The sequence below is a fragment of the Pseudopodoces humilis genome, chromosome 10 (genome assembly GCF_049639895.1).
Source record: "Pseudopodoces humilis isolate 2021_Gansu_Grassland_sample_001 chromosome 10, ASM4963989v1, whole genome shotgun sequence".
Classification (NCBI taxonomy): domain Eukaryota; kingdom Metazoa; phylum Chordata; class Aves; order Passeriformes; family Paridae; genus Pseudopodoces; species Pseudopodoces humilis.
This window is the reverse complement of record NC_142209.1, coordinates 8296756-8323169: the sequence shown is the minus strand read 5'-3', so window position 1 is coordinate 8323169 and position 26414 is coordinate 8296756. Positions and strand designations below refer to the sequence as shown.

The following is a 26414-nucleotide window of genomic DNA, read 5'->3' as shown; positions in this document are numbered from 1 at the left end:
GCAGAAATGTATTTCCCTTTTATTAGGAAAGCCTTCTATAGGCTTAATTATCATGGACAAAAAAAGCAGGCTGTTTCCCAGGGAAATACTACCCACTGATATCACAAGAATTCAGCCATGCTTAAGTGCTAGGAGGTATGTTCTCAGTGCACTTATAATCGGGTCATTATCACCATGGTTATGAGATTTAACTGACTGAAAACTGTAGGCATTTGTCTCATTAATGCCAAATGTTAGAGTTTATTTCTGGGAACTGAAAACTCTGTTGCTCAGGGACACCTGCTCTGTGATAATCTCTGAAAACAAGGCACTGGAGAACATCCTGCCTGCTGCGTGTCAGATGATTTCACAGGTGTTTTTTACTGTTCTTAGGGGGTTTTTGGTTATTTAATAACTTTGTTCTGTGGTGCTTTGCTCTGTGAGTTAATGTTCTTTGTGGGGTGCAGGTCGTGCAAAACAAATGTGAGGTTCTGGTGCTCTGCACGATGTCAGCCACTTCTGGACCATGCCACATCTCAACATAATTTGCATTTCATTACCTGTCCCTCTCCTTTTTTTGGTTCATCGTTTTTCATGCACTTTCTGACAAAACACAGTTTTCAGCTGTGATCTTGGGACTGAACAAAGTCACACTTCTCTGCTTGGGAGATAATTAAAGACGTGCCATTGCCTTTCCAATTTCATTCCTATTGTTGTCGAAACAAAAAAAGTAAAATCATCAGTAACATTTGGCTCAAACTTATTATTGTATTAATATAATATTTATTGATACAAGATTAATACCAGAATTAATGTACTTTTTATCCTTTCAAAATTTTTTTTTCTTCTTCTCTAGTCTGCCTTTTTATCACCAAACTTACCCCAAAAGCTGGGAGGCTTCCAAGGTTGGATGGAGATTGGATCAGCTTGGTCTAGTGGAAGTGTCCCTCTGGCAGGGGTTGGATATTCTTTAGATATTCTTTAAAGTCCCTTCCAACCCAAACCAGTCTGTAACTGTATAATTTAGGAAAATCAAATCCTTTCATTTGATCTCAATTTGATAGAAATTTGAGGCTTTCATTTATCAGTTGCTCACAATTTTTTCTGGTTTACAATCTGTGTGGAGTAGGATTTGTGTAGAGTATACAAAAGCATATGTAACTGCACAGCTTTGATCTCTGACTAGAATTGTTATCTGCCAAAAGTTGAAGGTTGGATGATTTTTATATTCTTTAGCATTTCTTTTTTACATACTGAGACTATTCATTTTGGATTTCTTCTTGCAATGTGTTTTCTATGCAGAAGATAAGAGTACCAGAGCAAGGCAGCTGACAGAGGGTATGAATGTACCTGGAAAAGTAAAAGAATGAATAATATAAATGTATAGATTTGAATTGAAAATTAACATTTAGAAAGTGGCCTTATTTACTGAGGTATTTATAGAGCATTGTCTATCACTATTATTATTATTTTTAATTAACTCACTGCAATGATTGTCTGTAAATCATATCAAAACTGCCCTATATAATTTTCTTCTGAATCAAGGTATTTATAGATGCTATCACTCAAAACAGTGGCATTCTCTACCTATGTCTGGCATAATTCAGATAAGAGTGGAGAAATATGAAAGGGGCACAATAACTACAAAGCTACTTACCACCCTTCCTTTTTTTGTGATTTCAGGGGGCATAAAAGAGTAATAAAAATGGATAGGAACTGTAATATTTGCTTTGTAATTTATACATTCCATATAACTTTATGAAGCTGCATTGCCTTATAGAGAAATGCTTGAAAATCATAATAATAATATGCAAATGAAAACTAAAATAAATGGATCATTAAATAAATAATTGCATAGACAAATGCTGAGAGTAATATGTCAGAGTAAGGCTAAAATTAATTACAACATTTACGTGTCTATTTTTTTGTCTCCTGGCTATTTCTCTTATTTAATCTAGGTGACACTCTTTGTTACTGTATAAAGGGATTAAGATTCTATATATGGACTGGGGGTACTTCTAAAAAATCATATTTTAGAATGGAATTTTAGACTAGTTGTTGGCAGAGAACTGAAGCATCACAGGTAAATCACAATTGTCATTCCAGCCACATCCAATCCAAATCTTATCCCCCTGCAAGAGTCTTTGTGCTGGCTCAAGATGATGAAGCAAAAACCATGGCAAATCAGCTCCTATCATAAATATTAAAGGTTTCCAAATGTGTGCAGAGAGGACACAGCCTGGCTTGGTCCCATTTCCTCATGCATCTCGAGCTCTGCTCACAGGTTTGGTGGAGGCCAGTTCTGTGTCCTCCCCATGGGCTGTCCCCCCACAGGAACTCTACCTCAAATTAATGGAAAGGTGCCAGGAGCTGGGAATGACAGAAAATCTCATGCATTCTTTGCAAAAGGGCAAGGGGAATGTGAGATCTCAGTGGTTCAAGAACATCATGACCCAGCTGCAGCCACCCACAGGCTGTGGGCAAGCCCCAGCAACATGAAGAATCAGGGTTTATATCAGCAAACCTTCATATTCTCATCAAATCAGACTGCTCAAATACCTTCTCCCTTCTGCTCTTTACAACTCACATTGGCTGTCTGCTTGCATGGCTGTCACTTGCTCAGTGCATGTCTGTATTTTGGAAATCTGCACCCTGACCCTGTAATTTAGGCTTATTCTCCAGGAGATCTGGAGCTGAATATGATACCTGAAGTAATAGAAAATAGAAAATAGAAGCGGTTGCATTCAAAACTAAGGCAGATACCAAATAAGGGTAAACCTGGCCACAGTTTCTGAAACAGTCAAAGGAAGAGAAGTAGAAAGTACCAGCAGAGTGGCTGAAAAATAGAGGTGCATGATGAAGGGATAGGTTATACTTCTCATTTTAAAAAGAAATTGGCCTTTTAAATTACTTCGTTGACACTTAAGAATAATATATAATATTCTGGGAAGCATATAAATCACTAACATTTTTTTTCTCTTTTATTTAAATGTGTTTACTCACCAAGTTGTGCCAGGGATAGACATTTAGGGTGGATATTAAGAAAAAATTAATTCACTGCATGGATGGACAATCGTTGGTACAAGTTGCCCAGGACAGTGGTGGAAGCACTGTTCCCATGGTTTTTGAACACTGTTTTGAAGTGTTCAAAACCCATGATGTGGTGCCTAGGACATGAGTTAGTGGTGTATCTGGAAGTGCTGGGTTAATGTTTGAACTTGAAGATCTGAAAGGGCTTTTCTGACCTTAATGATTCCATGATATAAACAACTTCTCTATCCCAAATACAAACCTTCACTGTTAAGCCAGAGCTCTGCTTGTGGAGGTTCTGTTTTGATAAATGCAGCTGTATTTTGGTTCTCTGGCCACGGATTTGGTGATTAAACAGACAGAATACCCAGAATTTTGAGTCTAAACTAATCTTAGTTTATGAAAAAAAAACATCCCACCACTACCATCATTATAAATACTGCTCATAAAGTGTTTTTAATTCCAAATCCTGATCATCACTAGAAAAGTCAAAAATCACTGGAAAAGTGAAAGCTTTTTCCATGACTTCAAGCAGGACTTGTAATGTGCACAATTTTCAAGAGGGAAAATCACAGTCCTCATCTTTATAAACCATATTTAACAAACTAACTGTAATTCCCACAGCTATGAAAAATAAATTGTCTTTAGACTGTTGGTGTGGCATTACACCATTCTAGCGTTATACTGCTGTAGTATTTGTGTAGTTTGGTAATGGTGTAGTGTTTGTAAGGATTCTCTGTGACAGAAATAGCACTTCCTGCTGTTAAAACATTTACACTCATCCTTTTGGCAATTAAATTGTTATTTCACCATAATTAAGCCCAAAATGTATTTCTGGCTGAAATAGAGGGAAACTTTATGAAACAATCTTCTGAACTCCTCAGTGTGCTTTGGATAATCCAGCAAGTGCTTCTCCCTTCCCTTCCACCAGGTAACAGAGACACGGACGGGTCCTCTCGGCTGCAGTAACTATGACAACCTAGATTCTGTCAGCTCTGTCCTGGTTCAGAGTCCTGAAAATAAGATTCAGTTGCAAGGTATGTAGGTGCAATTTCATTAATTTGTTTTGGAACGGGGTGACATTTATCACGCTATTTGTTTTTTCTTTCTTCCACCTCATAAAAGGTCATTTTCCTAATTTTTCGTGTGTGTGTGTGTGCAATAAGTGTGTTCCAGCCAAAGTGAGGGAAATGTCAGTACCTCGTGTTGCCTTTCAAATAGAAACAATTTCTGCACCCATCAGAAAATAATTTGAATAGCCCTGTTAACATTTTGCTTCCCTATTTAGCATCCACTGGCACACCTCTTAAACGGCCTGAATTCCCAGAGATTCCGCCAAGCTGGGAGTGACATTTAATGTGCTCAGCCTGCCTTGCACATACTGAGCAGCAGCTTACACCTCATGCAGTTGCTCCAACAAAGTTAATGGAGTCACCAGAGGAGCAGGATATACACTTTCAAATAATTTAAAACAGGAGGAGTCAAAGGGCTCCTCCTCTCAGGAATTTAAAAAAAAAACCCACAAAACTTGGAAAGTTAAAATCTCACTCATTAGGAAAATAGTAGCAATTGTGTATGAATAAAAGTGAGAAATAGAAAGAAACAGAAAGAGGAAGAAAATGGAAGAAGAGAGTCATCATTTCTAAATAATATTATTTTTCAAAATTCCAGCTGAAGCATTTCCCAGCTCGCATTTTAGGACATAAAATTGTTTCAAAAGTCCCCCTTTATGGGAGGGTCTGTTAGTAATTTTTACTTTATAAGTTATATATATATTATATTTTATTATACTTCCTATTTTCATTTCCAAAAATAAAGCAAGAGCAAATTATGACTATGAAAAAACCCACTAAATTCTCTTTGATGTGTGTATTTGTGTATACCTCTGACTCTGTGCCACAATAGAACAATACAATTTTGAATTTGCAGTTGAAGGTAGACACACAATTATTTCCAAGTTTTAAATTTCTCTATATGAGTTTGTAAATCACTCAGACAAAAAGTGTGAGGTGGCTGGTGATATTAAGAACATCATGGATGAAGATCCCTGTGGTCCCTTCAGTCTCAGGGTAGTCCATGATCCTATGATTCTTCCTTAAAATATCCATATGTGTTTTTACCCCTTTCCTTTCTCCCCAAAATCAATGAAATCCATAAAAACATAAAATTAATTCCCAGAGAGGTTTGGGTTTTGTTTTTTTTTTTACATAAAACTTGTCATTTCCACTTGGATGCCATGAATATTTCCAGAAAATACAATTTTTGATAATTTCCAGAATATATGATGTTTGTCAGTTAAAATTTGGGAAATAATCTTTGCATTCTCTTTGCAGACTGTGGTTTGTTGTCATGTGGAGAAATGTATTATCAGAACTCTGTAAACTCTTTAATAGAATAATCAAACTGGGCTTTTTTTCCCTTTCGCAGCCTCATGATTTTTCACAAGCACAAAACTACATTACAATATTTACTCAGGGAGAAGTTCTACAAATTTTGACACAGGACAGAAGAAAGCACAGTCAGACCAGGCTTCAGCAATTGTGATATGAGTTTTGACTTGGAAGGGTTCTGATATTACTGTTACAGCTGTAGTCTTGTATATACCTAAAAATAAGGGGTAAATCTCTGTGAAATTGTCCAAGTACCTATGGAGAAGAGACTTAAATCACCAAGTAACCAATTCATATGATGAGGAATTACTTGGAACACATGTAGCAGGAGTTTTTTGAAGCCCCACAGGAGCTGGACTTTGCACCCTTTCCATTCTAAAACTTTAGTAGTAAATGAGTTTTCTTTCTCGAGGTTTTGTAGCCGTACCCTTCACATGCAATTGACTGTCCCAGAGCAATTTGCTACCAATGCTAGAAAAATAAACAAATAAATAAACAAATTTTATTTTTCAAAGATTTCTTCCAACCCAATTGCCCCCTTCCTTCTTAGTTTGCCCCTACAGAATCACAAGAGATAATGAGTTATTTAGACAAGCTACATCTCCTTGTGCCAGAGGAAACATGGAAAACGAGCCCAATTTTGGATGGAAATGTTTGCACCTCTTTTCCTGATTATGCTGTCTCTTTACTCTGCCTCTCAGGGCTGCTTTCCCTTCATCAGCATTTTCAGAATCTGCATTATTGCTGGCACCAAGATTATAAATTCAGCTGTGTGATTTCCTGCTGCAAGGCTCTGGCTGCTGTTCACTCGGCAGCTCTTCCCAAGGAGAAGCTGATGTTACACCATCCCCCTAGAAAGATTAAAACAATAAATGCTCTGTCTGAGGAATACAGGTTACTCATTAGTGGATGGATGTTCCTTGCTGAGAGAGAAATGTGAGGAATATGTCTTAAAATAATTATTAAGAAAGGAAATAGATGACATAGTACAAATGCTGGACAGATGTGCAAGCTGTCCTAAAAACTCTCTATATTTTTGTTTTTCATAATTGTTTGTTTGTTTGCTAGGTAAGCTGGGGAAGCTGCTCGGCTCAAGAACTTCCTTTATATTTAATACCATATTATTTCCTCCATTTCCTTCAGGTCTTCAGGTCATCCTTCCTGAGTACCTGCAGGAGCACTTTGTGCAGGCAGCCCTGAGCTATATCGCCTGCAATTCAGAGGGGGAGTTCATCTGCAAGGACAATGACTGCTGGTGTCAGTGTGGCCCCAAATTCCCGGAGTGCAACTGTCCCTACATGGACATTCAAGCCATGGAAGAGAACCTGATCCGTATCAGTGAGACCTGGAATGCATACAACAGTGAATTTGAAGAATCTGGTGAGATTTTTTCAGTTTTGGGGTTTTTTTTTTCCCCTCTTTGGCTGTATCTCATAGAATGGTTTAGGTTTCAGCTGGCCCAATCCATGTTGTCTTTACAACTCGTTTGTGCCACATCAGTTTTTTCCTTAATGCATCAAGTTTTGTTTCATACATCATTTCACCTGTCCTGATCATCTGAACTTCCTGTCCCACAGAGAATGGGAACTACAGGTAAAATCAGCTTCTGAACAACTGTTTTTACAACTTGCTTGTTCAGTGCTATCAGAAGCAGCTGTTTAGCCAGATGGTGGGAAAAGTAAGGAGAGCTCAGCAGACCTGGGAAAAATTGTTGAGGAAAAAAAAAAAAAAGAATTGAGGGAGATAAAGTAAAATCAGAAAAAAATACAAAAATCACAGGTTCTAATGAGTTGTGTTGGAGAAAGAGAACAAATCAGTAGAAGAGAAAAGGAGGAAGACCATACACTGGTCAAGGGAAGAGTAGAATAAATATCAGTAGAAGAGTGTGAATGAAGAGCATTTTATACACATTCATTTTTATATTTCTTGTTTTATTGTTAAAGACTGAGTCCTCAGCTCAAGAGAACTGATAATTTCAAGAGACCCTGTATCAGTTAAAATTTCATTTGTTGAATCTTTTAACCTGATGTTGTTTTTTATCTGAGTCTGTTTGGAAGATCTGAGGCCATTTTCCCATTCCCATTCTCACTTTTTGCAGGAGGACATCAGAACTTACAATATTTCTCCTTGGAGGATCTCTGACTACATCTCTGTACACTTTTACAGTCAGACATCTCTGACTGTAAAAGTGTGAATTCATGTGTTGGTTTTGTGTACATTTGGGTGCATTTTCCCAGTGACTATTTAGACTCCTTTAATTATTTGTAGAGCCATGCTATCATTTACTACTTTGCAAACTAGGGCAAATATATTGACTATTCAGGGCACATATTTTGCCATATTTTGTCCTATCTGAATGGGCTGTGACACTGTTTGGTGCCTGAAGAATGTCCTTTGTAGGAACTTACTTAACAGCAATTTTAGTCAAGGTGGAAAAACAAACACATCTGGGTGTGTGGAGAATTCTTACAGCAAACTGTGTAATCATCATCAAGTTAATTATGAGTTTGAATCATTGTCAGCTACATTTCTAGTTCTGTGCTCAGGTCTGTGACATGAATGTCAGGGAAAAACTGGTAAGAGTTAAATTCTGGGCTTTTAAAAGACACTTTAACTCTGCTGGGTGAATCACTAAAATGCCAACTTCACATATATCTGTCAATTTGGTAATTGTTAGTAGGTGTGGTTACTAAGAAGTGTGAAATTTAGGTTATTAACATCATTAAGACATATGCCACACTCCCCTCTTTAGCCCTTGAAATATTTAAATCGTTTTTAATCTAATAAATATACCAAGCATGACTTCCACAACTCAGAGGTAGCTTAGAATATTTCTGCTTTTATCTCATAAGGTGTTTTGCATAAAAATGTTAATGGGAAGATGAGATAGGTAACCTTGTACGGGTCTGAGCTTGGAAAAAAGTTGGCATATGAATTTTTGATTGATAACTTAGTCATTGAGCAGCCAGCCTCATATAAATCATATATTACCACTGAGCAGCTCTTCCAGTGCTGTCACACATGGTCTGTAAGCATTTCCAGCCATACTGATTTATATAAATATATTTTTTTATAACCATTGAGACATATTCTGAAACATTTGGAGATTGAGCAGTATTTCCATGATGAAAAAACTTTAACAAATATCAGTGTGATCTGATCCATGTTAATAGCAGCTTCTGGGAACAGAAGTGACCTTTATTAAGGAAAACAAAAAAGCTGCTAAATTTTTGTCTAAATCAGTGGAAGTCAGCTCCTGAGATAACAGTATGTTGGTTTATTCTAATCTATTTATAATAAAAAATAAATTCACTAGAAAGGAGGCCAGATTATGTAGTAATTTCTGTCCGAGCAGCAAGAGACAAAATAATCCAGAGCACTCACTGCTGGCCCATATTAATGGCAGAGGAACTGATGAACTAATGAATTTCCTTCTATGACACTGTGAACTCCAGAGTCAACTAAAGTTAAATACAAGAGAACTAAATTTTTAGCTTTTCTGCTGCCAAACCCTTTCTTAGCTTACATGTTACAAAATAGTCTTCTGGCTCCAGAAACTAATCTTGTCCCCTAGTACAGACTTGTAAAACTTACTGGGTTCACTTGAGGCCATTCAGAGTGTCTGTGGGCAGGATTTAATTTAAAGAGGAAGAAGTAAATATTCTTTTTAATTCTTTTTAACAAACCATTTAAGGTGGTTTGTTTACTCTCTGTGTTATCTCTCCTCCTGTCTGTTCAAGATAAAACAACTGATGAATGTTTTGGGTTTTTTTTGAAGAAGGGATGAGAGGGCTGGGGTTCTTTAGCCTGAAGAAGAGAAGGCTCAGGGACAGTGTCTATAAATACCTGAAGGGGGGATGCAAAGAGGACAGAGCAAAGCTCTTCTCAGTGGTACCCATCAACAGGACAAGGGGAAATGGGCAGAAACTGAAGCACAGGAATTTCCCTCTGATCACCAGGGAGCTGGATTTCACTGAGGATGACCTAGTACTGGCACAGTTTGCCCAGGGAGGTTGTGGAGCCTCCATTCTTGGACTTACCCCAAGGCTGGGTGTCCATGGGCCTGGGCAGCTGGGTCTAGGTGGCCTTGCTTCAGCAGGGGTTTGCACCAGGGGTTCTCCCCCATCTCAGCCATTCTGCTGCTCTGTGATCAAAGAATTGTCCTGGTTTCCTCTCAGGAAGCCTCAGGTCTGCAATCTGGGCCTGCTGGGTGTGACAATTCTCTTCTGAGCCCCTCTGACTGTCACAGGCTACGTGACCAAACACATCCCAGTTCAGCATGTGATGCTTATCCTTATGTGCAGAGTGCATTTCACTCGGGCTCTTCTGGCACTTTTTAACTACTCAAATCCCATTTTGGAGGATGTGTGGCAGGATGTTATTTATCTCACAGTGAATTTTGGCTGCCTTTTTCATCTCTCTAGCTGCCCTCCAGCAATAAATACTTGATCACCATTAGCTCAATGAGCTTTGTATAACCTCTTAGTGTCAGGTTATGTACCAAGATCTTAAAGAAATTACAAGAGCTACTTCAAATTGTTTACTCTGAGCCATCTGCTTATCCTTTATCAGATCTTATGGCCTCCAGACTCTACTACTACCCAAGAAAATGAGCAGTTGTTTCCTTATCAAAAATCCATATGAAAGCTGTTCAACCTTTATTAACAAATTTCATTAGTTTCTTGAGGCGTTTGGCTGAATTACTGTGTAAGCAAAGTTCTCCCTGAGACCATCATTCCAACAAGCTGCGTTGTTACCAGTAACATGCAGCCTGAAAATATCACCAAAAATATCACCAATCAATAATGGAATCCAGCACTGTTCCATTTACCTTTCCTGATGTGCATGAAAATAGCCTTTCATGGGATTTTGCAGCCTTAAAGGACAACTAGGTGGTCCTGTTTGACCTTCTGCTATCACAGGTCACTAAGTTTCCCTGAGATTCCAGATTATGGAGTCCACCCACATTAGATTAAAGCTGTGCAATCTTCATGTGTGTCCTGCAGCCCTCCTCACCTTTTCAGTTCAGTTGTTCTTTAATATTGCCAATTTTCTTGTTCCACTCCCACCCCACTACAGGAGCTCTTACTTGTCCAGGTGCTTCTCCTACCTTATCTTCTCAGTGAACTCCACCTTCCTGTTTCAGGAAAAGAAGTTTGACCTAAGTACTTGGATGGGATTTGTTTCCTGCGATAAAGAGTGTCAAAATATTCCTTGAAAGAATTCTCACATTTTGGAAGTAGGTGGGACTTCCACAGCCTATGGTTGGAGCAGTGTTGAAGATGGTAAAGATAAAAAATTTGCTGTGTTACACATCACTGGTTTGGGAATATTTTGAGAGTGTTAAAGAATTAATATACAAAAAGAACCCAATTCTGACATACAACACTGAGTGGCAATTTAGCATTTTCTGGAGATCATGACCCACTGCTCTAAAACACAGGAGAGTCAAGAAGACCCCCCAAAACCATCCACAGGCTCTCAATTCTGACAAGTATAAGAACATGATCACACATTGCCTGTGCCATAATCTTGGTGTGGTTGGCTGCTGAGTGTCTTTGGAAATCTGAACACTTCGTTTAAACAATTTAAATGGCAGCAATTTTCTTTTAGGGTGATCTGGTCGCTGACATTGAAAAAAATTTGCAGCAGTCCCCATAGTGCAGTTTCATTTTTCAGAATTAAAAAGGCTATCAAAATAAATAAAGTCATGGATGATAGTGTTGCTCAAACAATAGAAAATGGCAAAATTGCATTTTCATAATTTATTTTTTTTTTTTTATCACTAGCATTTATGGGACCTCCTGGAAATATGAAAGTAAAATCTTCCATCAAGCATTTATTTTCACAGATCTGACATGCAATGGCAGCTTGTTGCCTTCTCTCTGCATATTTCACAATATGCTGAGCAATGGGTTTTTTTCTCCCCCCTTGAAGGCAAAAAAATCCCTTTTGGAATATTTTCTTGGAGAGCATGGGATCAGGAGATGTACTATAAATATTGTGATACATAATTTCAAAGTAGCTTTGAAACGACAAACTCATTCTTTTAAACATTTAATTTAAATACCAACTGAGATGGAAGGAAAGAGTAAGCCCACCACAGACTGGACAGAAGTTTGCCTGCCACAGCTGGGGTCAAAGGTGGTTCAGTGAAGAACTGAAATATGTGCCAGTGTGAATCACTTGTGGTCCATTAACTTCAGGGATTTGATTTGGATGTCCAGCAGAAGCTTTAGTGGAGCAGAGCCAGAGCCATGGAGGCCCTTGAAGGGTTTGACCACTGAGCACAAACACTGTTCTCTCCCACAGACAGAATTAATCAAAAGTCATCTTGCAAATAGTTTGAGATGCATCCATCTATAGATTTAAATGACAAACAACTTCTCAGAATGTCGAGCTTGATTTTTTTCAGTTACTTCTGTATCTGCTTTACAGAGATAATTCAGAAGGTAAATTTCAGTATCACAGAAAGTACAAGTGGTGAAAGTATAGCCAAAGTAAATTGATATTAACTTTCACATTAATATTTGCTGAAACTATTTTTTTCATTGTCCATCCATCTGCCATCACTGCTTTTATTGCAAAATACTAACAGAAGTGAATTGCTGGTGCAAGCTATTCTTAAATCCCTGGTTTCATTGGATTTGGATTTCATGTCTAATGCATTTCATAATTCCCTAATAACTCTGGGATGTCTTGCTATTGAGCATTGGTTACCCTTTACATGTACAGACTTAAAATCATCTGAATAAATGCACAGTTTTGAATGGCTCACCTGAAAATGAGGTCTGAACCTCAGTTAATACATAGCACTGCATAGATGCTAACAAAGTTTTCTTGTTTGCTCAGCAGAGATTTCTTTGGAGACTTTGGAGTCCTGTTCCTCAGTTCAATTATATTTTTCCCTTTCTCCACTGTGATTGAAATAACAGTGTTCCCAAAATCCCTTGTCTAAAAGAATTGGATTTAAAGGGTTGGAGAAAGTGGGTTCTAATAGAGGAGATGATAAGCTTATTACTGAATTAAATATCAGTAATACTGAAGATGAGGAAGTCTAACCATTCCATTATTTTTTGGGGGGGATAGCATTTGCATCCTATATAATTACTTTTATGCAATGCCTACAGAAAGTAATAGGAAAGATCATCTCCAGCATTCCATAATCTGCAGTGAGATTTGGAGAACTATCAATTTAATAGTGTCATGAATTTATATCTCCATCTGCAAAGCTGCAAAATGTGGAAAATCACCATATTTTGCTATACACTTTGCTAGCTCCTGCTTCTCCTTCAGATAATATTTTCCCAAATGAAGCAAGCCCATGCTGTAAAATACCAACTTTGGAACAAGAAAGGCTCTTTCCACTAAGCACATCTGCTTCCCAGACCTGTGAACCTGATTTAGGGAAGCCAAGCACAACAGAAGTTTGACCAACCCTTTGTGGTCACCCACTGTGTCTTTATAAAACAGGACCCTGCCCTCACTCCTGGCTTCAGAACTGTTCCACAGTTCCTTGTGGAGCACTCTGATCCCTGTTTCCACCGTGAATGTTGCTTTCAACAGCCAGGCTGCAAACTGCTGTAAAGTACAGCAAAATCAAAGCTGGAAACGAACATTGGCTCACACCTGGAAGTGCAGGTGCTCAGGAGAGAATTCCTTACGTTCTCTGCCAGCCTCATGTATTAGATACAGATGGACAGCACTGCCTTTGTGATTGCTGAGGCTGTAAAGAAGCTGCAAAATAGGAATTCTGAGATTGTTCCAACATCAGAGACAGTCCAACAGTCAACCAATGCACCCTCCCATAGCAAGTCATCATATCTGATCTCAAAATCTACACAAATCTCTTAGTACTTCTTAGAAAAGAGAATTATAGTCATAATTCTTGCATGTAGAGACTCCTAGATGCTGAACACATAGCAATACAGAGTGATACATCAGTTGAGTTACTTTTTCATTCCATTTTTGTAGCAATCAAAAAATAATAGATACAGCTGGTCTTACTTAATTTGCTAAAAATATATTGATGCTTAAAGAAAGCCTGTGCAAAGCCAGGCAGTTAAACAAAATATAGTTATATCTTTCACTTATATTTAAATGGACTAAATTTCAAGTTAGAAAAAAGTAATGTAAATAAATTTAAATAGATTGTCCAGTGCTGAAGGCAGAAAGCTTAGACATGTGATGAATCAAATGCATTATGAAGAGAGCCAAAGACCAATTCAAATCTTCAAGCTCAAATGTAAATCACAACATAAAGACACAGGAAATCTGTGGGCAAGAAGTCTGCACCATCAGATAAGTACTAGCTTTTTCACCATTTCATGCACTGTTGTTCTGGGATAATCTTAATTATGGATTATATTGGTATCTCCTGGCAGTGCATTAAGGAATGCAACCATTGGAACAGTCTTCTCCTCTTCATCAGACAAGCATTTTAAACTATTGCTGTCATCTTCTTGCTGATGGACAGCTCCAGAAAAGCTGCAGGAAATCTGCATTCAGTATGTGAAGCTTAATCTTAAAAATCCCTCTATCTAGTCAGAAAAATCAAGGGTAATTTTGTTTGCTGCCCCAATAAGGCACAGATTTTTGTTGTCCCTGAGACACAAATCCTTTCTTAAAACTTCTTTAGCAGAAGAGGACACCATGGGATTCCTTTTTATAGCCCCTCGCTGCATCCAAATCAAAGTCACCTGGCTGACAAGTGGAAAAGGTAATTCTTCCCAGAAGCCAAACCTGCAGATTGACATCATGGAGACACTGACCCAGGTCTCAGCCTTCTTCCTTCTTACCAGCAGTAATAATGACAACCCTAAGAGCTAAAAAATGCCCTCAATAACTCCTGTCTAAAATACAGTCATGTTGTCCTAAAAGATTTCAGACTGCCATTTAATATCTAGGTGAAAATTATCTTGGCATTTACAGTGTTTGCTATGGTCCTTCTACTCCAGGAGAAGAGAAAATATCCATCCACTGCCCCCAGAAAAGCTCCTCCCCAAAAAAGGCCAACAGAAATCCCTCAAAGAGAAACTACATTCCAAGACAGACATTTTAGAACATATACCAAATGTCTCATTTATACCTGTTTCAAATTACTAAAAGAAAGTAAAAGGGCAGAAGGTAACTGCAGGCATAATTTGGAAATGTCAGTTTAAACAGAAATGTTGTGTTGTATACTCTGATCAGAAGAAACTTATTGCATTTATAATGGAAAAAAAAGATGCCCAGACTGATTTTCAGACTCAGTGTTGAGATTCCAATCTTAAATAACATCACAAGATGACAAGGTTTGACTTGGCATCACAGACAGACTATAAATTCATAGGCCCACTCCATCATTTGCAGTGAAGGCACTTTGCACTAGAAGTCCTCCCTTACTTAGCCCAGTGACGTATTCCTGCTTTTCCAGCTGCTGTGATTCAATTAAAATGCACGTAAAATAAGACTAAGAATGAAATCTGGAATTCAAACTGAATGCTGGAGGATTTCTTCAATTTATAAACACCACAAATCTAACCTTGCAGTCTGATAAGCTTTGTTTTTGTGGGTTTGGGAGGATGCCCCTCCTGCACAGATGTGCCTCGGTCCCTCAGCACAGCCAGTCTCTCTCTGCTGACCAGGACAGACCCATTGCCATGCAAAGTGAGTCCTGTTTGAAATCTTAATTGAAAGACTCCTTGTGAACAGTCTGAACTGACTCACTGGCAGCTGAAGGTGCTTTTTAATCACTGAGAATAAAGACTTCAATCAATATGGTTCAAACTATTTGCCCCTGAGCAGTAGAGTGGTGGTTTGCTTTCAAAGCCTCAGGCTCAGGCTCAGGGCCAAGAAAACTTAGCCCCCTGAGTTCTTAATATAATTATTGTTTTCTCTATTATCTTACAGGGGTGTTAATTTGCCTCCCAGTAATTAACTTCCCTCTGTGGTTGTCAGGAAGTTTAATCAATAACATGAGCAGATACACCAAGCTGCCATTCCTTCTGTGACCAACGCTCCCCTCCCCAACTCTTCACCCCTGTGGAGGTGTCACTGCTTTAATAAAATGAACAGGTGGGATTTGCATAATTTCTTTAGAGGGTCAGTATCTAAATTGTTCCTGTCCTATTTCAAAAATGATGGTACAGCTGATATAATTACCCCTGTTCCAAAACTAAAAGCATTATACAACTCCTGCTAAAGCTGCGCCTGGCAAATCAACATATTAAAGTTTTACATGGCATTGCACTCTGAGATACTTCAAACATTGTGATGACATTGTAATAAGAGGAGGAGCAGAAGGCTTGATCTAATATAATTCTACTTATGTCCACCATGTACAGGACATAATGTAATTCCCTTCAAAGCTAGTGACAAAATGCCCTCGTTCTTGGTGGAATTCCAATCTGCCTTGGCAGCTTTGGGCTTTCTTTATTAAGAGTGATGTCACTCTGTGGCCTCTCTTTTCTTCTAGGGCAGTGTTGTCTGTTCTGATTCATAGCTTCTTAAATTTTCTCCTGGAACAGCTTAACACTGGTTATTTACTTCAATGTGTTTTCCAAGAACATTTTTCAGTTTCACTCATTCTCTTCCCTCCTTTATCCTCCTGTGAATCATTACATGTTTACTTACCCTACCCAGTCCTCGAACCGTAGGAGTTCCCAGCATGTTCAACTAAGGTAAATTTGGGACTGACAGAGGTTATATCTATATCTGCTCATAAGGAGTATGTCTTATGCATTAAAGTGAATTTATAGTTCTGTAGGAAGATAATAGAGGACTTTGTGACATCCATGGTGTGGGACTACTTCTAAACCACATTGAAATCATTAAAATGCTTATTAAAAAAAAATTCCAAAATAGCCTGTAGATAAATTTTTGAGGCATTTATCTTGAAAGCTTACTGTGACTTCCAAGGAGCATCCTTTGAAGGGCAGTGATTGAAACATTTTTAAAGGAGTAATGAACCAAAATCATACCTGAAAGCAAACCTGACAGAATGAAGGGAACGTCCTTCAAACGCTGGGACTTAGAGAGACAGCTGTGGAGTCTGACTTTTTGGTTTCTGAAAAGGGAACTTGCTGTCAAGGTCATATTTAGATGGACAATAAGAAACAAGTTGCTTCATTGTAGGAAATGTGAGTCTTTCCAGCTTGTAGCAGAGTCTGGACAAGGTTGTTTATCTCCTGCCCAGCAGAACTTCTGAATTAATCCACAATTTATAGAACGATATTCTGGTTTCACTACCAATTTTGACTGCAATTGTTTCATCTTTATGTGCCCCCAGGAGACTTTCAAGCCTTGTGAGAGGAGGATTTTTGGTTTTGTGTTCCTGTAACAGGCTGACATTACTAGCATTAACTCTATAACATACAAATATATACTTGTGTTTGTGTATTTATACACATATCTAACATCTATCATAGAATCACAGAAACATAAAGGTTGGAAAAAATCTTTAAGATGATCAATCACCACCCCACTATTCACCACTAAACCATGTCCAAACATTTTTAAAATACTCCCAGGGCTGGTGTGCCCACCACTGCCCTGGGCAGCCTGTTCCATACTTGACAACTCCTTCCATTAAGAAATTTTCCTTAATATCCAATCTAAAGCTTCCCTGGTGCAGCCTGAGGCCATTTCCTCTCATCACTTTCAACATTTACATGAGGTTCCTCAGAACCATGTATATAATGACTGACCAGAGGGTCTCTGTTCCTCACCAGTTCCACCCCCATGCTGAAATTTATCCCTGTTCTTTCCTTCTGGCGGAGCACAGGGCTGAGAGGAGCTATCCTTGCAGCATTCCTCACTTCAAAAATAAATAAACCAAACCCCCCCCACCCTCAAAAAAAATCGACCCCGCTGCCAGAATCATCTAAATTTGCTTCCCTGAAGCTTCTGTAGCAGTTGGGTTGTTCCATTTGAAATAGTCTGTCCAAAAGGAAGTGTGGATTTCCTTTCCTCCTTGTAAAACAGAGACCATATCGTGCAGAAAACATACATTTCCTTCCTTCCCTTTGTCCTTCACAAAGTTTAAAGGAGAAATCCTTTGCTTTGGAGAAGGAAATATTCTAATTATCAGGAGAACTGGCTGATTTACCCTAAATTGGAGGGAGAAGGGGAAGAAAAATTCAGATTTACTATCTCTTCTCTGAAGAAATAAGGTTGTTTCCAGCTGCAGTCTTCTGCTTCTTTGAATTGGATTATTTTCAAACATATATTTCTTGGAACACAGCTGCTACTTCTTTGACAAATTGAGTAATGCATCACGAAGGACTAAAATTCATGGCAACATAAAAACAAATATATGTTCATTTTAGCACTTTGTTTTCTCCAGGCTTCTGAATCATGGTGGGAGATTTTAAAAAACATCTATCTTTTATAAATCTCTTTAATAACATCCACACAATATTGAGGCAGCACTTTAATGAACAGCAATCACATCCAACCATTTGAAATGTGGGTCCCATGGTTTATATCCTCTCAGACCTCCAGCTTTGTGCTTTCAGGTCTTGATTTACAGCTGACAGTGGTATTTGACTCGCTGTCGTATTTATTGCCCTGATTAAAATTAAAAAAGCATTGTTATGGAATAACAATGACAGCAATGGTGGTCACATTGTTGGAGCAGCAACAGGTTTTCAGAAACAGTACAGGAAAATGTGTGATAAAATGGGGATTAGGAGATTTTTCCTACCAGAATTCTTGCTCCTTGCACTAATTGCAGCTCCCACTGAGGACTCCAAGGAGGGTGCAGATGCCTGGAGCAATAGACAAAATTATTTTTATTATTTGTAATAAATGGCAGCAATTAAATTTGGGGTCTTTAGTGCTAACTGCCCTATGAAGATAGATAACAGCCAGGCTCTCCTCTGAAGAGCTTGTAGTCTAAGCAGAAAAGTCTGTTGCAGTGTAGCAGAGATTAAGATTTATATACAGGATGTCACAAAATATATAGACAGCTATTTTGAATAAACCAACCAGGAATAATCTTTCAGTAACTGCAAAATTGTGGTTTTGGGGTTTTTTTTGTTTGGTTGGTTTGGGTTTTTGTTTTCTTTTGTTTTCTAGGAATGCAGTGAAGCATTTAAACTTCATTTTGAAATGTACATTCTAAATTTTTTACTTCATAACTTTGATGTTATAACATGAAACTAGAAGCTGACATAGCAACAAAAAAATTTCAATTCCATCAAGGTGAAGTATTTTGACTGATTCAAAGCAAAGTAAAAGAGGGACACTTTGCAACATTCCTTTTAGAGGATTTCAGAGGAATTAGAGGCATTCAGAAAATTTGAGAAAATTTCTAAAGATTTACGATAACTTTAGAATGCTGAAAATCCTTTTTCAGAAAATGGCTTTTCTTTTCTTTTCTTTGCACAGTTCTACTTAAGAGCCATCTTGGTGGTGACATGAATAGCTTTAGCAGCTTTCCTGTTGTGTGTGATGAACTGGCAGTCTTCTTTTCAACTCCTAACCTGTAAGAAAAACCAGCCAGTATTTATATTAAATAATAATCTTGTTTACAGCACCAGAAGATAATCAGCCCTGAAATGGACACACAGCAGGGCTGGCTGACTTTGCTGCTCCATGTCACCTCTTCTGTAGGGAAATAAACTTCTGGAGCTAGTAGAGATATTTCCTAAGTGTTTTTCAAGGAGAGCTTCTGGTCTGAATATTCTTGTTGATTGTGTTTGTCACTGTTTTCCCTTATGCAATATTATCTGTTTGGCTTGCTGTTAGGAGTTGTGCCAAAGGAAGGCTGGAATTGTATTAAAACCAGGTGTGGGCAAATGATTAGCAGAGACAAGGAGACAGGTTACTTTGAAGGAAAAACACAACAGGAATGAACTAAAACTGCAGCTGAATTTTCCTTTTTTTAAATTTAATGTAAAGTTTTGGGTTCCTTAAGTAGTTTTTTGTCTGTTGGGCAGTAATCTGGAAAGGCATTATTACAAGCACATGCCTCTGGAATATAATCTCATGGATGGGATGAGGCTCAGAGAGGGAATGGCACAGCTGGAATGCATCAGGAACCACACAGGGCTCGGGGCTGTGAGGAAGAGGGGGAATCTTTCCTAGGAATGCACAGTGCAGGGTGACAGCAGCAAGAGCAGTGGTAAAAGATGGGAAATGGAAATCCATCTCCAGTGTGCTGCTCAAATGCACGCAATGTGTGAAATCAGTGGGATGAGGAGGAAGGGAGTTGCCTTCCCTGTTATGGAGTAACCTGGATGTTTGGAACTCTGCTCTGGGATGGACAACAGGGATGAGAATTTGTGGGACAGGGTCAGAGGAGAGGCCAACAAGGGTGGGAACCTGTTACAGAGCACTCAGCCAACGTGAATAAATGGATGAAGCCCTCCCTAAGCAATTCCAGGATGTGTTGGGATCACAGACCCTGCTTCTCATGGGGAACTTTAATCTCCCTGACATGTGCTGAAAAATCAACAGTGGAACAAGGAGGGTTTTGAAGGTTGCCAGCAAAAACATCTTGATACAGGCACTGGATCAATCAAAAGGGGTGACACAGAGCTGGACTGACTATTTCCTAACAAAGAACTGCTACTTGGGGATGGAAAAATCAATGGCAGCCTTGTTTGTAGAGGACATGTGTTAGTTGTGGTCAGGATTTGGAAAGCACAGGGTGGGAGAGCAGCAGAACTTCGACCTGGGCTTCATGAAAGCATCTTCACCCTGTCCTGGGAATGGGGAGATGCTTCCTCTGAGAAAGCTCTGAGCACAAAGGAGCTCTGGAGGGCTGGCTGGGTTTTCAGGACAGCATCCTCAAGCAGAACTCTCCACTCTGACACTCAGGTCACATATTAAAATTTTAGGGATTTTAGGGATTTGCTAAAACTCAAGGCAGAATCACAAAGCAAAAAGGCAGCAGTACAGGAGGTGCACATAGGGACAGGCTACCAAGGAAAAACTCAGGAACACTGCTCAGGCATTTGGAGATAGTGATGGGAAAAGCTACGTCCAGTGCTTGCAAGGGATGCCAAGAGCAGCAAGAAAAGCTTTTATAGTTGGAGGTAAAAGATTAAACAAGGACTTGTGGGCCTGCTGCTGAATGGGTTGAGTGATTTTAGAATTTGTTTCAGAAGTACTAAATGTGTTCTTTGCCCTGAGTCTTCACCAGCAAATGCTGCAGGTCCTTGAGCTCAGGAAGAGGAGGTGCAGGGGAAAGGAGACAGCAGGAGTGAAAAATGGAGTAATCAAGGGTTATGGAGAGAACCTGACCCCTGGCAGTCTGTGGGAGTTAATGGACTGCATCTGGGGTTTTGAGAGACAGATGATATCCCAGTAAGGTCTCTTTGTTTTGAAAGATCATGGAGACTGGGGAATATCCCTGATGACTGGAGAAAGGCAAATATTATCCTGATCATCAAAAAAGGACGGTCCAGGGAATTACTGATTGATGGGATTCACTTTGGTCATTGGGAAAAGCATGGAATGAGTCCTCTTGTGAAAGATTTTTGGAGATGTATGAGGTTTATCTGGCAAGGTTTTGTCAGTGAGGAACTGCAAGGGTGGCCTGTGTTGAGAAGAGACCAGACCATGTCAGACAGAGCCAAATGCCAACCTCCTCCAAAACTGACCATCCCCCTGCCCAAAGCCAGCCCTGTCAGTGACACTGGTGGCACCTCTGTGAGACCATATGTGAGAAAGGGTAAACACTGCACAGCAGCTGTGAGAGAGAGGAGGGAGAAGAGTTGAGAGAAATAGCCCTGCTGGCACCCAGATTTCTGGAGGAGCAGGGCAGGAGGTGCTCCAGGTGCTGGAGCAGAGGTTCACCTGCAGCCTGTGATGTCCATGGTGAGGCAGGTTGTCCCCTGGCAGCCTGTGGAGGTCTGTGGTGGAGCAAACACTCTGCACTCCGTGAGGGACCTCACTCCTCTGTAGGTGGAGATGCCCTGAGGGAAGGAGGAACCCAAACAGGAGCAGGTTTTCTGGCAGGACCAGTGGCCTGTGGTGGACCAGGCTCGAGCAGTATGATCTCAGAGGACTGAACCTGGTGGGAAAGACCCAGTGAAGGACTGTAGGACTGTGCCCACCTCTGGAGCAGGGGAACAGCATGAGGAAGAAGGATTGTGAGAGACAAAGTCTTACAGACTGACTGCAGCCTCCCTCCTCCATCACTCTGCAATGGTTGTGGGGGAAAGGAAGTGGAAGAACTGGGAATGTAGGAGTGAAATTGAGTACTGGGAGAAGGAAGGGCTGGGGTGAAGGTGGTTTTAATGTTTTCTTTTTTTTTTCTCCTCACTATCCTATTCTATTTTTAACTGACAACATATTGATCCTCCCAACACTGAGTCACGTTTGCCCATGTCTGTAATTTGTAAGTGAGATCTCCCCATTCTTATCTCAATCTGGGAAACTTTTCATCTTATGTTGTCACCCTGGGGACTGAGAGAGAAGCATGGGGGTCATCTGGCAGCCAGTGGAGGTGAAGGGAGAGCAAGGGACATGAGGGAGAAGATGACAAATCATCTCTGGCCCATCTCATTCTCTCCATGATAAAACACTGTTTATGGATGAGAGGAGAGCAATGGGTGTCATTTACTTCAGTTTTAGCAAGGCTCTACAAATTGAATCTGGTCACACAACTGGATGTTTACCCATCTGTTTGGACTTCTCCACAGCACTGTGTCTTACTCTGGGTACCAGAATGTTGTGGGAGACAGAGTGCAGGGTTAGAGGGTCACACATCCTATCTGAAAACTGGTGGCAAGTGCAATGCAGCACTGTCCATCCCAGATACAGCCAGGGTCTATCCCAGATACTGCCAGGATCTGTCCCAGATACAGCCAGGGTCTGTCCCAGGACTTGTTCTCTTTACTTTCTTTAACAATGACTTGAAGAAAGTGCACTCTCATCAAGTTTGTAGATGTTGCTGGTTTGAAGGAATGAGACAGAAATCTTCAAGGTCAGGGCTGGCATACAGGGGGACCTGGACAAGCTGGTGGATCAGGATAACAGGAATCTGGTGAAGTTCAACAAGACAAAAAAAAATAAAATCCTGCTCTGGCTGGGAAGAGCATCATCTGGGGCTGGGTCTGCCTGGCCAGGAGCAGCTCTGCAGGAAGGCTCCTGGGGCAGAGGACAAAGTGGCCTGACAGTACCAAGGCCACATTGTGGGTGCTCCAAAGGAGGACAGGGACCAGGAGATCAAGGAGGGGATGAGATCAGTACATTTCAGACCACATTCAGATGCTGCCTCCAGCTTGGGGCTCCACAGTACAGGAAGGACATCAGCAACCTGGAGTGTGGTCAGGGATGTCCTCGGAGAGCTGGGGGCTGGGGAAGCTGCCCTGAGAGGAGAGGCCCCAGGAGGGGTTGGTCAGCCTTGGGCATGGAGACTTCAGCCAACTCAGAGCAGCCACCTTGTCTGCAAGGAGGGGAAAGAGAGACCCAGGCTCTGTGTGGGGAGAGACCACAGGCATAAAGTGAAATGAGAGATTCAAACTGGGGATATGGAGAAATTTATTCTCCGTGAAGGCACTTGGACCTTGATTGCAGCAGTTTCCAAATCCTGACTGGACCAAGCTCTGAGAAAGTTAACCTGATGTCAGAGTTGACATGCTTTAAGCATAAGATCGTCTCTCCTTGGACTACAGACTGACCAAGAAATACCAAGTCTGACTTAACATCTGATTCCAGAACGCTGGTTTAAGAAGTGAGCTGGCTTCCTAAAGCAGCAGTGCTTTGTACAGAGGAGCGATCATTTGCAATTCTCATTATGAGAGTGAGAAAAGAGGAAATGCAGTGGAGAACAAGAATTCACTTGAGCTAATTTTGAAGTTGTCTGAAGCACTCTGACTTGGACCAGCACATCAGACGATATCACTGCTTGTGATATCATCACACCCTCACGTGTTAAAGACCAGTTGATTTTTGTCACTTTCCCTTAATCCATCCCACTGTAACATTTTGTTAGAGCCAAAGAACAGTTTTTGCATGAGGTATTACTCACTTCTAGACTGTAATGGCAGAATTTTGATACCTCTAGAGCAAGTTGAAGAACTTGATTAAAAAAGAGGATGTGCATACGAATGACAGATGTACAGATTTTTTAAGGGAGAAAAATGTTTCCTTGGAGCCTCATTTAGAGAAATGACAAAACAGCCCATTACAATTGCTCTCTAATGGTAGATTTTGACATGAAAATGTGATATAAAAAGGGATTTTCTCCTATATACGTATTTTTCCTGAACTTTGTTAAATGAGAAAAACCTCTAAAATCCAAATCCTTATTAATATTAGAAAATACATAGACTATATAAAATTGTGAATAGTATGTTTCAGTCAACAAAAGATTCTTACATTTTCCCAGTTATTGTCAGGTTGCTTTTGCCCAGAAAACATAATTGCTTTTTCAGGGTTTGAATATTGCTTAAAAAAATTAATATTGATTTTGGGTAGACAATGTAATCCACAATTAGACAGGATTATATATGTACTGAAGCACTATGCTGTAATTTCCAATGCTAAAGGTTTTGTTTCCATAAGATTATATTATTTCATTTTAGGTAAAATGGCTCATCAGAAAATTTGACGTTAAATTAAGCAAGAGAACAATGGTTGATGGAATGTCATCTCCCCAGAAACTGCCATTTCTGGAGACTAAGAGAAGTTGGCTGAAATTTCTTGTGGGTTACTTTGCTATGGAACAATTTTTTTCCTTAGCATATCACCAAATGCAGATTCTTTTTAAACTGTGCTTTATGTTCTCCTACACTGTAGATTTTCACCTCACTTAATTATTGTCACATGTCTGTTGTCATCGATTTCAGCCATAACAAGAACCAGCAGGAAAAGAAACAGCGTTCTCTTTCCTCTGATAGAAATCCATGTCAAATTTGAATTTTCATATTGAATTAGGAGTTCTGGTGCTCCTGAAGCACATAATTGAGACCTCCCTAGACACAAGCCATGGCTTAAAGGAGCTGTTTTATCCCCCTGCTCTTGCTACCCAGAGTGCAGAGGCTCAGGCTCTCCCCTGCCTTTGTGCAGAGTGTGTCTGGGCTGTGAGGGGGAAATTGCTCCAACATCCTCAGTACTGAGATAATCTCTGTTTCACTGACAGGTGAAACAGTGCCTATATGACTTAAAAGAATATTTCAGTTTCAAAGCTCAGTCGTGGACTTGCTCTGTTTGTTCTAAAGGAAATAGGAGATGAAAGTGCAGTGATAAAATTTGGTATTTTCTTATTTCCGGCGTTGCTGTCAGATGTCAGCCTGCAGCACCTTTAATAACCTGGTGCTCTGAATCCCTAAGCAGGAATAAATCCACTGACTTCCAAGGTGCTTCTGAAGATCCTCCACAAGGGATCTTAGGAAACAAGCTAATCCAAGACATTTTGGCAGCCTGCAGAAGTTCTGCAAACCACTCAGTCTCAGTGGAAACAAAGTCAGAAGTGTGCTGTGTGGGTGGGACAGACTTGTACAGGCCTTTTAGCAAAATACCAGGGAAAATCTAAATATTCACAGCAGAGGGATCAGGGAGCAGGCACCTTTTTCCTGTGTAGCAGAGCACTGTCAAATCATTGGGGGAGGCTTCCTGGATTTTTATGGCCTTTGCCAGCTCTGTCTGCAGAGTGGTAATCACTGCACTCAGCACTGAGCCCTGCTCTGACACCAAATAACACTGAGGATCCAAATTACATATCTGCAGCTCTAGGCATTTCTCACAGCCTAAATATGTCTGATATCCATCTGATTTCAGCAATAATGTTTGCTCCCATTATGATATTTCTCATTTATTCTTTCCCACTGAAATATGGGATGCCATTTCCATCTGCAGGCACTATTGACACAAGAAAGATATACCTGGCAGAAAGGGGAAGTGAAAAGTGACACAACCAGCCAGAAAATGAACTTGCTTGACCCACCACTGCATATGATGTTTTACCTTATTTGCAATTAGTTAAGAATATATAAAATTGCATTGCATGTACTACCCACGTGAAAAGAAAGAGGAAGTGCTTTAATCAGATTTTATGTGGTATCAAGAATCATGGTCTGGTTTTTGGGGTTGTCCCAGGTGGGCCCAGGGGTTGGACTCAATGATCCTTGTGGGTCCTTCCCAGCTCAGGATATTCTCTGATTTTATGAATTAAAGTATCAATTTCTATGGCCCCTGGGACTGTAATACTGGCTGTTAATCCTCAGGAATTGCTGGCACCATGTATTGATTAGAGTGTAATAGTTTAATCATCTCTCAGTGTTAGGAGTTCATGTTGTAGTTTCACAGATCATGAAATGTGTCTGTTTAAGATATGAGCACATTATCTTCCCTTTTTTTTTTCTTTCTATTTTTTTATTTTTTTTGTGCAGCAGGCACTATGTAACCAGGCTCATTGTATCTCTGTCTCTCCTCCACCTGCATTCTGGAGCTCATTAGCAGGATCAGACAGGGCACAAGGGTAGTCAAAGATGGTGTTTATTACAGGGAGAAAAAAACCCACTTTCTTATTGGAAATGCTGTTGCATTGCAAGTTGAGGAGCGTGAACCTTCCTTATCACTTCTGAACACTGCACGGAGCAGTTGTTAGCTGAAGAGATTAGTGCCACCGAGCAGAGGACAGCAAAATGACAGCGTTCCTTAAATACGTGCTTAGAGCAGCATGAGGGCTGAAAAGGCATCGCCTGAGCATATTGTCTCCTGAGAGAGTTCCCTTTGTTCTGCCTTCATGAGGCTCTTTAAAGGGGATAGACCAGTTCCTCAGAGGAACAGAAGGGAAAAGAGACCTTAGGAATTAAGTCAGGAATGTGCCTTTGGGATCTAATTCCCCCCAGGTGTCAGAGTATGTATTTATACACATATATACCCTCAGTCCTCTAAATCTGGTAGAACTTACCTGATTTTATACAAGCTGCAGATCTGTGCTTTGTAAAGGACAAACTTTGTATTAGCTCAGTTAACCTTATTCCCTATTTTTTTTTTTTAAACTACCATTTTTAATGTTTTTAAATCTTTAAACTTGGAAGGCTTTACCAAGCTAATGGGACTGTGGTTCCTTTA

At 39.9% G+C, this 26414-nt stretch overlaps 1 protein-coding gene across 2 annotated transcripts in view; it reads left to right on the top strand.

The window, feature by feature from the left end:
- Positions 1-26414, top strand: part of BRINP3 (BMP/retinoic acid inducible neural specific 3) — a 227529-nt gene that overhangs the window by 162221 nt on the left and 38894 nt on the right. For both annotated transcript variants that reach the window (XM_088060433.1, XM_088060432.1), the window contains exons 5-6: positions 3941-4046; positions 6543-6779. In XM_088060433.1, the coding sequence (XP_087916559.1) occupies positions 3941-4046; positions 6543-6779 (343 nt within the window). The remainder of the gene's footprint in view (positions 1-3940; positions 4047-6542; positions 6780-26414) is intronic.